A 12,773-nucleotide genomic window follows, 5' to 3' on the forward strand; every position below is an offset into this window, starting at 1 on the left:
CAGGGTAGACCTGCACCGCACAGATTTTGTGTTTTTCATGTGATTTTCAGAGAATGAATGAATTCATAGTATACTGTGGGGGAGTTACATTAGCACTCCCCACAGTATCTTAGTCTGATGCTTTATACTTCTCTTAGATGCACCATGGAGAAATAGAAAATTAAACAATCTACTACTGTCAGTGCACCTAGCAAAGGGTACACAGCATACCTACAGCACAGTCTCTGAGTACATACCTTTCAAAGAAACACATACAGCAACCTACAGTCATCATGTGCCAAGTGATGCCTGTTACAAAACTTATGCCTCAGTGCTGTTCTTCCTAGAGACTTTCCCCCTTTTCCTCATCCCTTCTTGTTCTAGCTGTCTCATAGGCCTCTCTTTATGCTCAGTTCAATCACTAAGCTACCATTAGTATGAGTCACCTTCCTCAGACTGGCCTCTGGGAATGGAAGATCATGTTCTGAGGAAGTCTGAGGAAGGGATGCTGCTATGGAGAGAAGTCTGTTTTTGTGAGTGGAACCTGAGAGTATTCCAGCTAATGAATCATTCTAATGCTTTATGGCACTTGGCTTGGGAGCTGGTGTGTGACACTCCATCGTCCCAGTTGTGGAATTAGAAATTCTGGCTTGACAGAGCCCGAAGGTATTACTTAAAATATTTCAATTGTGAGCAGTCCCACCGTACAAATAAGTAATTACTGGAATTTGTCTTTCATGTGCCAGTGTTTGGTTCTAGAGAACTATAATCAAGAATGATGAAAGAGTCTCAAGTAACTAGAAACCTTTTGGCTAGGGACAGACATTACATATAAACTGGTTAGGTGATCAGAAACTGGTTTAAACCTGTAACAGAACAGATGTTCACTGAACATAAACCAGTGCGAAAATGACTGAAACCCATTTGAGAGAAACCTGGTTGAATGTAGTGTCAGAATTAACTGATTTGGGTCAAACTGGTTTATGCAATGTCTGTCCCAGACCCCTTCCTGGTTTAAGTTAAACCAGAGTCTCATGGTATCCCATTTGCTTTAGTATCCTGGGCAGTAGGGCTGTGCAAAACACCATCTTTTTGTTTTGACATCCATTTGACTGTTTTGAAGGGACAGTGTTTTGTTTCATCATTTCGTTTTGAAGTGCTGACCCTTTCATTTCATCGAAACTGTTTAGCTGGTTCGATGTTTCACCCATAGGCTACAATGGGCAATCATGAAAATGCCTAAAATGTTGTCATTTGCTGCTTGAGTCAGATGCAAATTGTGGGGATAGTAGCCCCTTCTGAGGGCATGAAGCCTGCCAAGTTTCAAGGATAGGTGCAGAGGTTTCTCAGAAACTATACCTCAAAGTCTTGAAAGTAAAATTTGCCAGCAGAGGCTGTCTCCTGTCATCCAGCATGCAGATCCAGGGGCTTGCACCCCTGGAAAGGCTGTGGGGTTGTGCTGGACCCCCAGATCTGCACTGGATGACAGAAGGCTGCTGCTGCAGCCTGGGATTGGCGCTGGGTGCAGCTCATACCCACTGCCGAGGAACACTGATGCTGTCGCTGGCCCCAGGTAGGAGTGGCAGCCTCCTGTCATCCAGGTGCAGATCCGGGGGCCTGCACCCCCGGGAGGGCTGCGGGGCTGTACTGGACTTCCGTTGAGGATGTGGGCCCCTGGATCTGTGCCCCAGATGAGAGGAGGCTGCCCTGTCACCCAGGACCTGCGACCCAGCACTGGAGAAAATTGCTGCTGCCACCTGGCCCAGGCAGTAGTGGCAGCTTCCCCTCATCCGGTACACAGATTTGGGGGCACGCACCGCTGGGACAAGTCCGGCATAGCCCAGCAGCCCTCCTGGGGGTGTGAGTCCCGGGATCTGCACCCCGGATGTGAGAAGGCTACTCTGTCACCTGGGACCGGCGTTGGGCAAGGGCTGCAGTTCGATTGACTCCATCAGTCCCACGGAGTGCAGCCCAGTGGTGGGAGGCGGACAGAGCTGGGGCTGAGCTGCATGGGGCTGGCAGAGCCAATCGGGGTGCAGTGAGCCAGCGCTGCTTTCTGATTGGCTCCACCATTCCCTTGGAGCACAGCCGCTCCACCTCCTACTGCTGGGCTACGCTCCATGGGGCTGGTGGAGCCGACTGGAGCGCAGCCTGGCGGTGGCAAGTGAACAGAGCCAGCACTGAGCTCTGATCGGCTCTGCCAGCCCCACGGAGTGCAGCTTGGTGGTGAGAGGCAGGGAGGGCTAGGGCTGTGCTCCCCACTGGGCTGAGCTATATGGGGTTGTGGAGCCACTCAGAGCACAGCCCTGGCTCTCCCCTGCCTCCCACCATCTGGCTGCTTTGAAACTCGAAACGTTTTGAAACATTCAAAATATTTCCAGTGCCCTCATTTCATTTCAAAGCTGTTTCGATGCTTTTTGTTCCATTTCTATTTCGCTGTTTTGAGCTTGAAACACAATGAAACAGCTTGGAAACAAAACACTTGGTGAAATTTTACACAGCCCTACTGGGCAGGGCACTGCTCTCTGCTCCAGCCCAGCAGTGCAGGCCCCACCCCTCTGCTCCCTGGCTGGAGCTCAGCAGAGACTGCAGGTACAGGGGGCCTGCCTGGCTTCCTTCTGCTCCCCTTCCCCAACCCTCACCACTCCCTGCTCAAGCAGGGATTCCCCCCTCCCCTCTGCCCTACACAGACACCTCTCAGAATTACCTAGCAGACCACATGCTGGCTACTGTCTGTGCTGTGGGAAACAGGACAAAGGCAGGCAGGACAGTGTCAGCTCAGGGCTTTATGGAGCTAATCAACAGGTAGCTGGTAATGTCCCTCCATTCCTTCCTTGTAAAAAGTTGTTTAAGAAGAGCTTGAACTAATGAGAGAGGCTTTGTTTTGTTTTGTTTTATGGGCTGATAAATACTAACAACTCCATGTGTAATTCCCTGCTGTGTAACTAAATGCTCTGTTATCAACAGGAGGTGGGGCACCACTCCCTAATCAGTGTCCTGCCAAGGCCTGGCCAAACCCCCACTCAGCTCAGCACTATGGAAAGGTAGGGAGGGCTGTTCTAGTGCCCCCTGGCTTCTAGCTTGAGCCACTGCAGGCATGTGCCAGCATTTCCTCAGTCAGAAGGGATGTTTGTACTGTTACAAACTGGTTCAGCCTAGCCAGGTTAGACTAACCTGCAAAGACTGAATCAATTCAGGCACAGGCTTGTTGAATATCTGTTCCTAGCCCCGGTGTGATTAGGCAGATAGCACGTTAAATGAACACTGCATCCCAACCTTCAGGTCAGTGCCCATGCTAATGGCTTAAAATGAACACAGCCCAACAGGAGTAATGTTCCCATTAAAAAAGAATGCTACACATTCAAAAATGTTTTTAAACTCTGAACCATGTTGTTTCAGATTCTGTATGTCAATAAGCCCAGATCTTATTATGAAATTTTGTAGAGGAACAATTTACCATTCCTGTAAGGCAAAGGAAACTTCCATCTGAGTGTTGCTCCTCTTTTCTAAACTTCTGGCCTCTGAAAAAACCCTATGGCTATTGAATGTGTAGCACTTTTAAGAAAGCTATTAGATCATCAATTAATGGAAATGACACTGGGGAGTTATCTTTCTTGTACATTATTTGATAAGCTTTGGGATTCTTAACCTTTGGGATTTGTAATAAAATCTGGACCACTGTAGCTAAGTACAGACAGTCAAAAAACCTGAGCTTTCTCTAAGCTGGGTAGATTGGACCGTTATTGAACAGAGTACACATTCACTCATGGGTTGGCCAAGGTGGGCAAATGTGCCAAAGGGGGCACACTTGCACACCTCCCAGCCCCGTCATGCTGCAAATGCCCTGGCCCCACCCCATTGCCAGCCCTCGCCTGTCATCCGGAGAAGGCGGTATATGGTGGTGGTGGTGGTGGTGGTGGTGGTGTGGGGGGGATAGACTCTGCTCTGGTCCCCCAGCCAGTGTCCACACAGCAGGCGGTGGGGAAAGCCCTTGAGGCAATGGCTGTCTCCCCTGCAGAGGGTTCTGTCAGGCTGCAATAGCCTCAGCCCTGCCCTTTTGCTAGCCCCCCTGCCTGTCAGCCACTGGGGGGCAGGTGTGGAGGAAAAGACCCCCACCTCACCCTGCCTTCCAGAGTCTGAAAAATAGATGGGAGGGAAAACCCCTGAGGTGTGGGCTTCCCCCCCAGCTCAGCTCCACTTGGCTGCAAACTCCCTAGCCCTGCCCCCTCACCAGCCACCTGCCTATCAGCCATGGGGTTGGGGTGGGCAGGGAAGAATGGACCCTGCTCTGGTCCCCCTGCTGGGGTTTGCACATTTTGGGGGAGGGGGGGAAGCCCCAAAGATGACAGTGAAGGTGAGGGTACAGGACTGAGGCATTTGCAGCACAGTGAAGCTGCATTTTGGGGAAGAAAGCCCCTGCCTGGGGGGCTTGCCCCACTGTGCAGACCCCAGTTGGGGGCTGGGGCGGAGGTCCATTCCTTCCCCCTCACCTGTCCCCCATGGCTGAGAGGCTGAGATGAGGGGATGGGGCTGGGGCAGCAGAGCCATGCTGCAAGGGCAAAATTCCCCACCTCTGGAGGCTTCCCCCACCCCCTGCTGTACAGACTTTGCCTGAGGGGAGCAGGGGCTGGGCCAGAAGTCTGTACTCCCCCTTGCCTGTACCCCTACCATTGCCAATGGGGCTGGGGAGGCTGCCTCAGGTCTGTGACAGTCAGGGTGGGGCTGCCTAGCTGGGTTGAAGCTGGGAAAGCTGGGGCAGAGTCTAGCCTATCCAAGCTGAGAGGCAGGGGTTAGCGACGGCTTCACTGCATCCTTGGATATGGGAAGGCTGAGACCTAACTTGTGTTGGGAGGGGATCTTGGACAGAAGTTCAACAGGCCAGTTTAACCAGATCAGTTAAGTCTGATACTGCATCTGTCCAGATCTATCTTAAACTGGTTTGGGCCATTTTAAATAGGTCTCTGCGCACTGAACTTCTGATCTGTTACAATTTAAACCAGTTTCGAATCACTTATACCAGTTTATGTATCATGTCTGTCCCTAGCCTGTATGTTTATTTTATTGCTGTTCCCTAAGTCTGTTCCGATGCATCTCAAGCAAAACCAGGGATGTCATCCTTCCACTCTACTCGGCCTTAGTGAGGCTGCAGCTGGAGTACTACATCCAGTTTTGGACCCCCCACTTCAGAAGGGACATGGATAAGCTTGAGAGAGTTCAGAGGAGAGCCACCCGCATGATCAAAGGCCAAGAGAGCAAGCCTTACGAGGAGAGGCTGAGGGACATGGGACTCTTCAGCCTGGAGAAGAGAAGGCTCGGGGGGACTTAGTGGCAGCCTATAAGTACATAAGGGGGGTGCACCAGGATCTGGGAGAACAGTTATTCACCAGAGCGCCCCAAGGGATAACAAGGTCTAACAGCCACAAAATTCTGGAAGGCCGATTTAGACTGGACAGAAGGAGAAACTTCTTTACAGCCTAAGTTTCCAAGGTCTGGAACAGACTCCCCCAGTGGTGGTGCAAGCACCTACTCTGGACTCATTTAAATGGGATTTGGATTCTTATCTTGAGGGGCTCATTTGATCCCAGTAGACTTCCTGCCTATGGTAGGGGGCCTGGACTCGATGATCTTGAGAGATCCCTTTCAGCCCCTGATGTCTATGAATCTATGAATCTTTGAATCTATAAGTCAAAGTGTTAAATTGCAGTAGATTTACAAAAGGTGGCTACTGTGGGAGATGTCTGGTTAAAGGACTAGAGGTGTTGGTTAAAAGACCTACACCAAATTGTTGCCCAGGGTCTACCTGTACACTGTAGTGTTAATCTAATTATAAAGCTACTGCCAAAAGATTACAATCTAAAGCCTTGATTCTGGAGTTAGTAGTGTGCAAACAGATTGTTGTATTCATTTTTTAAAAAGTAATTTTCTGTGATTATTTAAATGATTAAATATGATATGATTATTCTATGGAAATATCTGCTGGAAATGAGGCACATGTTGGAAACTGGCAAATGTCTAGTGGTTTGGGTCTAAAGCAATCCCCAAACCAAACTTCATTGATTTCAATCATGGTCTGAACAAGAATTGCCCAGTATGTATCAGTTGCAAGATCAAAGTCTAAATTGCTGAGAAGCAAGCCAGGCAGGGATATGAATCACTCACATATGGGATGGGTCACAGTTTTAATAATTCAGTATGGCAGTCCCCAAATCCCCGCTCTGTCAATCCAGGTGTTTAACTGTTTCCAGTGCAGGATATTCCCTCCTCAATTTATTTCTAACTTCTTTCTCCCTGTGTAGGTGGGGCTGGATGTGCAAAGTTACCATAAGGAGGACCTTAGACCTCATCCCCAAACATAAGGTCCATCAGTGAAATCCTATCCCTCATTTGCATCTGGGAGCTGCCCTTTTAGCATTTCACCTGCATTGGATGCCAGCTGCAACAAGCTAACATTTTTAATTTCCTAATTTTAACCTTTGAAATACAATTGCTATAGACCTACCTGGGCCTCCCTGAAGTTTGAGGGGGGAAAATGTCAAACCATTAGATCTCTTGAAAATTTGACTTCACGGGGGAAAAAGTCCTTTCTAAACCCAGGCAATCAGTCAGACCTGCAGCATTTCAAAAGATATAACCGTCATGCTGTAATTAAAGTGAGGGAGGGTTGGGAAGCTAAATAAAAGAAAAGAGCTTTCAGAAAGCCTGGCCAGGTTTAAATGGGTGGTGGATGGGTAGACAATAGCCAATCATCTGCTCCAACCCCTTTTTTGTTTTACCCAAAGGAAAACCAGAGACCTTCGAAAGGTCATCAACAGACCCTGTTCCAAAATATATGCTCCCTTGGAATTTGTCCTCCCACAAGATGTTGTACTCTCTGTTCTCAATTCAAAGCCTTCCACCAGAAAATTGCTGGGAAGGCTGTTTAACACAATGACCAAAGGTGAAAGCAGCAGAGGGAATGGATGGGAAGGATAGGGAGGCAACCAAATAAACAAGCTGTGGTTTGATCTACGCATGTGTACGTTGTTCTGATTCTGTGTAAGCAGTAGTTGAAAATGAAAAAAATCAGATTATTACACAAACTCCCTCATGAAAGATGAACTGCAATATGTAGAGCTGTGGCAAATAACCACCAAATAAAATAAAAAGCCAAATAACTAATTTGAAATAAAATGAATTTCACCAACATTACTTTTGAGCCAGCTAGACTTTGATCTTACAATTGTTCTAAAAGTTAAACCACAAATGTTTTTCCAGTCTGACATTTCTCATTTCCAGCAGAGATTTCTAGCGTTTAATCACAGCCCCACTAAGGGACACTTGGAGAATTACTTTTTAAAAAATGGGAATATAATTTGGAATTACATTTCTAGGAGTCCTCAAAGGAAAAAGACAGCATACCTAGCCTGATTTTTCTTATTGATTTTTTTTATTAAAAGAACATTTTTCCCTTCATATTTTTTAACACTAAAGTCTGTATTATAAATTAAGCTCTTTCTAAATCTGTCTCTCAGTACAAGCCACTGTTGTCCATAATCTACAGTGAAAATATTAAGGCATTTATAGCAGGTAGCCTTACAAAAATTAGTGTTGATGCATAAACCAAAATGAAATCTAGTTTGCTTTTCCTTTTATTGAGACAGCAGTTTTACTAGTACCGACATCTTGCTTTTTGGTATTCAAGTAAGCAGATACAACTTCAAGATACATAAGATTTTACTGTTGCAAGAGGAGAACCCATTTTTACCAAATCAATTTTTAATCAGTAATCACATTTTACAAAACAGGCAGTTATTGATATGCTGGCATTTACTAGATAATCAAAATAAAATTAGCATCAAAGGGTAAACCAATAAGTATATAACTTTAGACAAACTAGCACAACTGTTTCTTTCTAATGTTTTGGTTAGCAACTGAAAGCATCACTAAGGGAATCAATAAATGTGTTACATTTTTAAAAGTTTGATTTAATCCCTCAAGGCAGACAGAAACATTGAAGAAAAATGTAAATTTAAAAAAGCAGGGTTGCTTTCATTTTAACAATTTTTTAATACTTTTTAAACTGAAACGGTGTATAAACTTACCCAGGGAAAACTGAAGGACAGATGCAGTAGTCGTGTTAAGGCTGGAGGTGGTCTAGAGGAGGAAACACACACAATATTACTTTTTTGCATCAAAACAGCAATACACTACTTTTATCACATTTTTTTCAAAAAATTGGAATATTCTGGAGCTCCATGTCTCCAGTATACAGAACCATTCATTTTTAATCTTTTCAGGTTGAGTGATCATGGACATTGAAATTATGTCATTCTGATTATTGATATTTCATCACAAGTCAGACCTAGAGACTCTCCATCTTTGGCAGTACACATGTCTACAGAACTAGCAAATATTTTCAAGCATTGGTGCTTGATCAGTGTTCAGAAAGGTTAAAGGATAAATTGGTCCCTAACTTCAGTGGGAGTCTGCAGAGGCACAATGGTTTTCACTCTTAAATCAAGACTTAAAGATTAAAGCAAAATAATAGAATCTAATTCCTTATCAGCTAAACATATTTTCATTTATAACACATAGTGCAAACCAACTAGATTTTATACTTGCAGCTGTATATGATTATGAAAGAGCAATTGTAATGGGAAGATACAACCAGCAACTGTAATGGGAAGAATAGGTTAAGAAACTTAACCTGTCCCTTTCTCAGATGTCTCCTCCCTTCTAGTTCTGCATCACCTCATGTTTTTGTGAAACTGCAGAAGTGAAAACTTAATTTTTTTTTAAATGACAGAGCTACACAAGAAGTGCCAAAAGGAAGTTCCAAGCCCTTCTAGTGCATTTGGAATCCTATAATTAACGATGCAGGCAAAAATCAACATTACTTAATGTTTACTTGGCTGGCACATGACAAAAATGAGCTCAGTATTCAGTGGGGTGATTTACAGAGGCAAACAGATAAACTGGAACACGTGGAGAGAATGGCTACAAGGATGATCCGGGGAACAGACAGTCTGTTTTATAAGTGTAGATTAAAAGAGCTTGCCATGTCTAGCCCAGCAAAACTGAGGCTGAGTAAGGATATTACTTTTTGCACATTCATTGTGGGATTAACACCAGGGAGGGAGGTATTTCAAATGAAGGGATGTTGTTTAAAATGAAGGACAATATTCACACAGGAAAAAAAATGTATAAACTGGTCATGAATACATTGTAGTAGGAAACGGGAAGTCTTTTAAATATCTTCTCCAAGGTTTAAACTTCTGCTCCAAGTCTTTTAAACTTCTGCTCCAAGCAAGGTTCCGGAGCAATACTAGTATGGACAAACAACAAGACCAACTTCAAGGTGGCATTTGACAAGTTACAAAGAGGGTCATATGATATCCATCTGTATTAGCTAGAAACTGGACTTGAAGACCCAAGTGGTGTTACATGTGTGCTCAACTGTGAAGTAGACTAATTGGCAGTGGAGTAAAGTGTCGCCATCTATACACGTGACACTATTAGGCCGCAGTAAACTAATTTACACCAGTGTAAGATTGCACTGTTGGGGACAGTACTATTTTACGGCTGTATAATTAACTGCAATTAAACTCCTGTGTAGATGCTGACCGGGGCATAAATTACACCCAGTCAGCCAGGGGCCAGACTCATGCCTGCCAGTTAGCCACACAGCTCCACTCTTTCACAACCCAGCCAGCTGCTCTGTCGCCCAATGCCACCACCTGGAGCCTAGGACTGACCCCCCCCAAATCCCTAGCAGCCTGGGCCTGCTCTACCCTGGCTCAAATTGCTGCTTTCCCAGGACCACATGCAGTAGTTTACTCCAGCTCAAACTGCTCCAGAGTTTATTGCTTTGCATTAATTGCATGTGTAAGTACATCCAACTAGCTCCTTCCAAATCCTATGCTCCTATGTAACAAGAGGCAAGCTAACATCTATCTTATCTTTTGAGTAAAAACAATGACTGTTTTTGTGTGAGGCTGTTTGCATAATATACAAAGAAAACTCAAGGCCAAACTCTTCTATTAAACTCAGAAAGCAGAGGGCACGTCTACATGAAATATTTACTGTGCAGTACATTAATTAGCCTCGCAATAAACATAATATGTCTACATGTGTTCCCCTATTAGGCTGGAGTAAATTAATTTACTCCACAGCAGGATACTACAAGTAAATACAAGTACTATTCTGCTGCAGAGGTTTCTACTGTGCAGCACCACATGTGAACACACTGCTCTGGCTGGCAGGGGCACAAAGGTGCTTGAGTGCAAGGACTGCCTGTCAGCTAGCCCTGTGCTGAAGCACCTTCATGCCCCAGCCAGTTCAACCACAACATGCTGAGCTGGGGGGAGCAACCCCAGGCGGGCAGCCTCACCCCCAGGGCCCACTGCTTTGACCTGGCTCAACGTGCTATGGTCCCAGAAATACATGCAAATGGCAGGCCTGGAGCAATAAGCTCTGGAGTGTATTGCTTCACATTAATATGCACGTTTAGATGGGCTCAGTTTGTGCTACAAGAGAAATTGCTCTCTTGGGGTGACTTGGATTCAGCAGACTCAAACAGGAGGCAAGAAAGAAAAGTGGAAATCAACATGGGAAAGAAGAATAGCATTTATGAACGTAGAATGAACATTTACTAAATGAGTAAATGCATAAGTTAAAGCCAGCCTTGCTGAGCAATCTGAATTGCTGCCATATCTTAAATGCCCAGTGACCCTGGCAGAATTAGAAAGATAGTTTTAAAGATAGTTTGTAAGGATGAACAATACATTTTGCCTATGATTTCCCTGCGGAATAAAATGCAAACATGAGCTCTTTCATTATTAGGCATGCATGCCTTCTTGAATTAACCAATGTTTCTTGAAAAACATGTATCAGTATGAGAGACTTAAGGTAAATCCTATTTCTCATTGATGTTTGAATTTCCACATTTTCCTCTGATAGCTAATCAGTGTAATGATACAGAAGCAGAGCTGATTCTAAACTTGAATACTCTCTGAATGCTTTTCAGGCCTCTGATGCTGCAGAGCAACTGGTACTGCTCAGTGACCTGCACAGACTTTTTCTCTCTTTTGAGAATTTCTCTAAGTGGATAATCAGAGCATGTGCTTTGGCCTATAATAAAAGACCTTTCAGTAAGACCAGAAAATCAGAATATGGAGACAACAGATTTGAAGGTATCAAGAAAGTGAATATTATTTTGAGGCATTTCTTTCACCTGGTGCACACCCTAAAACCAAAACAGATCCTCCTACCTCTTTACTGATCATAGTCTTCTTTAAAAATCTAGAGCTTTTAAAAAAGTTTGATTCTGGATAATTATGCTAGACAAGTATCTGATTTAACACAGAACATAGGTTAGTGCTTTGATACAGTTTTGGTCATATCATTCTTCTGTACATCTGATCATCTGCCACCTTAAATGGAATGAAGATTAGAATCATAGATCACGATTTAGGCCTGTCCAAAATAGCAACTACTACAGCAGAGATAAGCAAGAATTTCTTAAAGAGACTCTGAAGCGTCAGAGACAGAGGTCTGAGAATGGGTTCTCAAATGTGTTCTAGTCTAGTCTATGTATATTTTTATATAGTGTTTATCCCTGTTGCACTAGAACAACTTCCAGTAGTACTGTAAGAAAAGTGACTATCATCTGTCATTCCTTTTTGTTCTTTCATTCTCTTCCCTAGGAGAGGCAAGTATGCTGGGGAGTGTTTTGTTTTGCATGCTACATTCACAAGGCAAATTTCTTACAATATAATCTTAGTCAAAATGCATAGTAGAGAAGCTCATAAAAGACTATGGCAGAGAATGTTCTTTGGGTGAATCTGACAGCTTTTATTAGACTAACTTAAATAGCTGGAAGAATTTTTCCAGCTATTTAAGTTGGCTTAATAAAAGATATCAGATTCAACCAAAGAACATTGTCTGCCTATGTCCTTAGACTGACATGGCTACAACCTACACCCCTATAAAAGACTATGTGCATTTCAGGAGGATCCCAAAAATATATTATTGCAGGTAATAATCTATGAGCACAGGGTATATCTATGCTGTAGCAGCAACAGCATGCCTCAGCTGGAATGGCCCAAAATATGCACTCTCCCCTGCTCCCATAGGCACACTCAGGGTCTGGAAGTGCTCTGTTAGACACACACCCCTTGAGATCTCATTTCCAGATATGCCTCACTGACATATTCGTATGCTTGGAATATCCTTGGTGGAACAGGTGGCCCAAGAGTGCTTGGGGCTATCTTGGTTGGGACACACTATTGTTGTGGTGTAAATGTGGCTTAAGAAGGATTTAACAAGATAGATTCCAAAACTCTTGTGCAGTTGGTGTGTCTACATGAGATGTTTACTGCACAGTTGACTAATTAACTACATACTTACATAGTAAATGTCTCAGCGTCTACACATGCGCCCCTATTAGGGTACACAAAACTAATAAACTTTGCAACAGGCTAGTACTTGCAAATACAAGTAATACCCTGCGGCAGAGTTTTTTGCAATGCATGTGTAGACACTGCTCTGGCTGGCTGGGGCACAAGGTGCTTCAGTGTGGGGCCAGCCAGCAGGCAGTCCCTGTTGTTGAAGTACCCTTGTGCCACAGCCAGTCCTTCCACAGCACGTGGAGCCTGTTATGAGCGGCCCTGGGCTGGCAGGCTGACCCCCTGGACATGTTGCTATCCCAGGCTGCTCCGACTGCGTTCCACATTCTGTGCAGGAAAAAAATCCAGAGCAATATGCTCCAGAGTTTTTTGTACCTGGACACAAGTTCAAAGGGAGCTCCCGGGAGC

The 12,773-nt window shown here is 44.6% G+C and overlaps 1 protein-coding gene across 2 annotated transcripts in view; it reads right to left on the bottom strand.

Moving 5' to 3' along the window:
• Positions 1 to 12,773, bottom strand: part of RELN (reelin) — a 557,181-nt gene that overhangs the window by 267,683 nt on the left and 276,725 nt on the right. For both annotated transcript variants that reach the window (XM_059725849.1, XM_059725848.1), the window contains exon 8: positions 8,061 to 8,112. In XM_059725849.1, coding sequence (XP_059581832.1) covers positions 8,061 to 8,112 — 52 coding nt within the window. The remainder of the gene's footprint in view (positions 1 to 8,060; positions 8,113 to 12,773) is intronic.

This window comes from Alligator mississippiensis, chromosome 4, assembly GCF_030867095.1.
Source record: "Alligator mississippiensis isolate rAllMis1 chromosome 4, rAllMis1, whole genome shotgun sequence".
Classification (NCBI taxonomy): domain Eukaryota; kingdom Metazoa; phylum Chordata; order Crocodylia; family Alligatoridae; genus Alligator; species Alligator mississippiensis.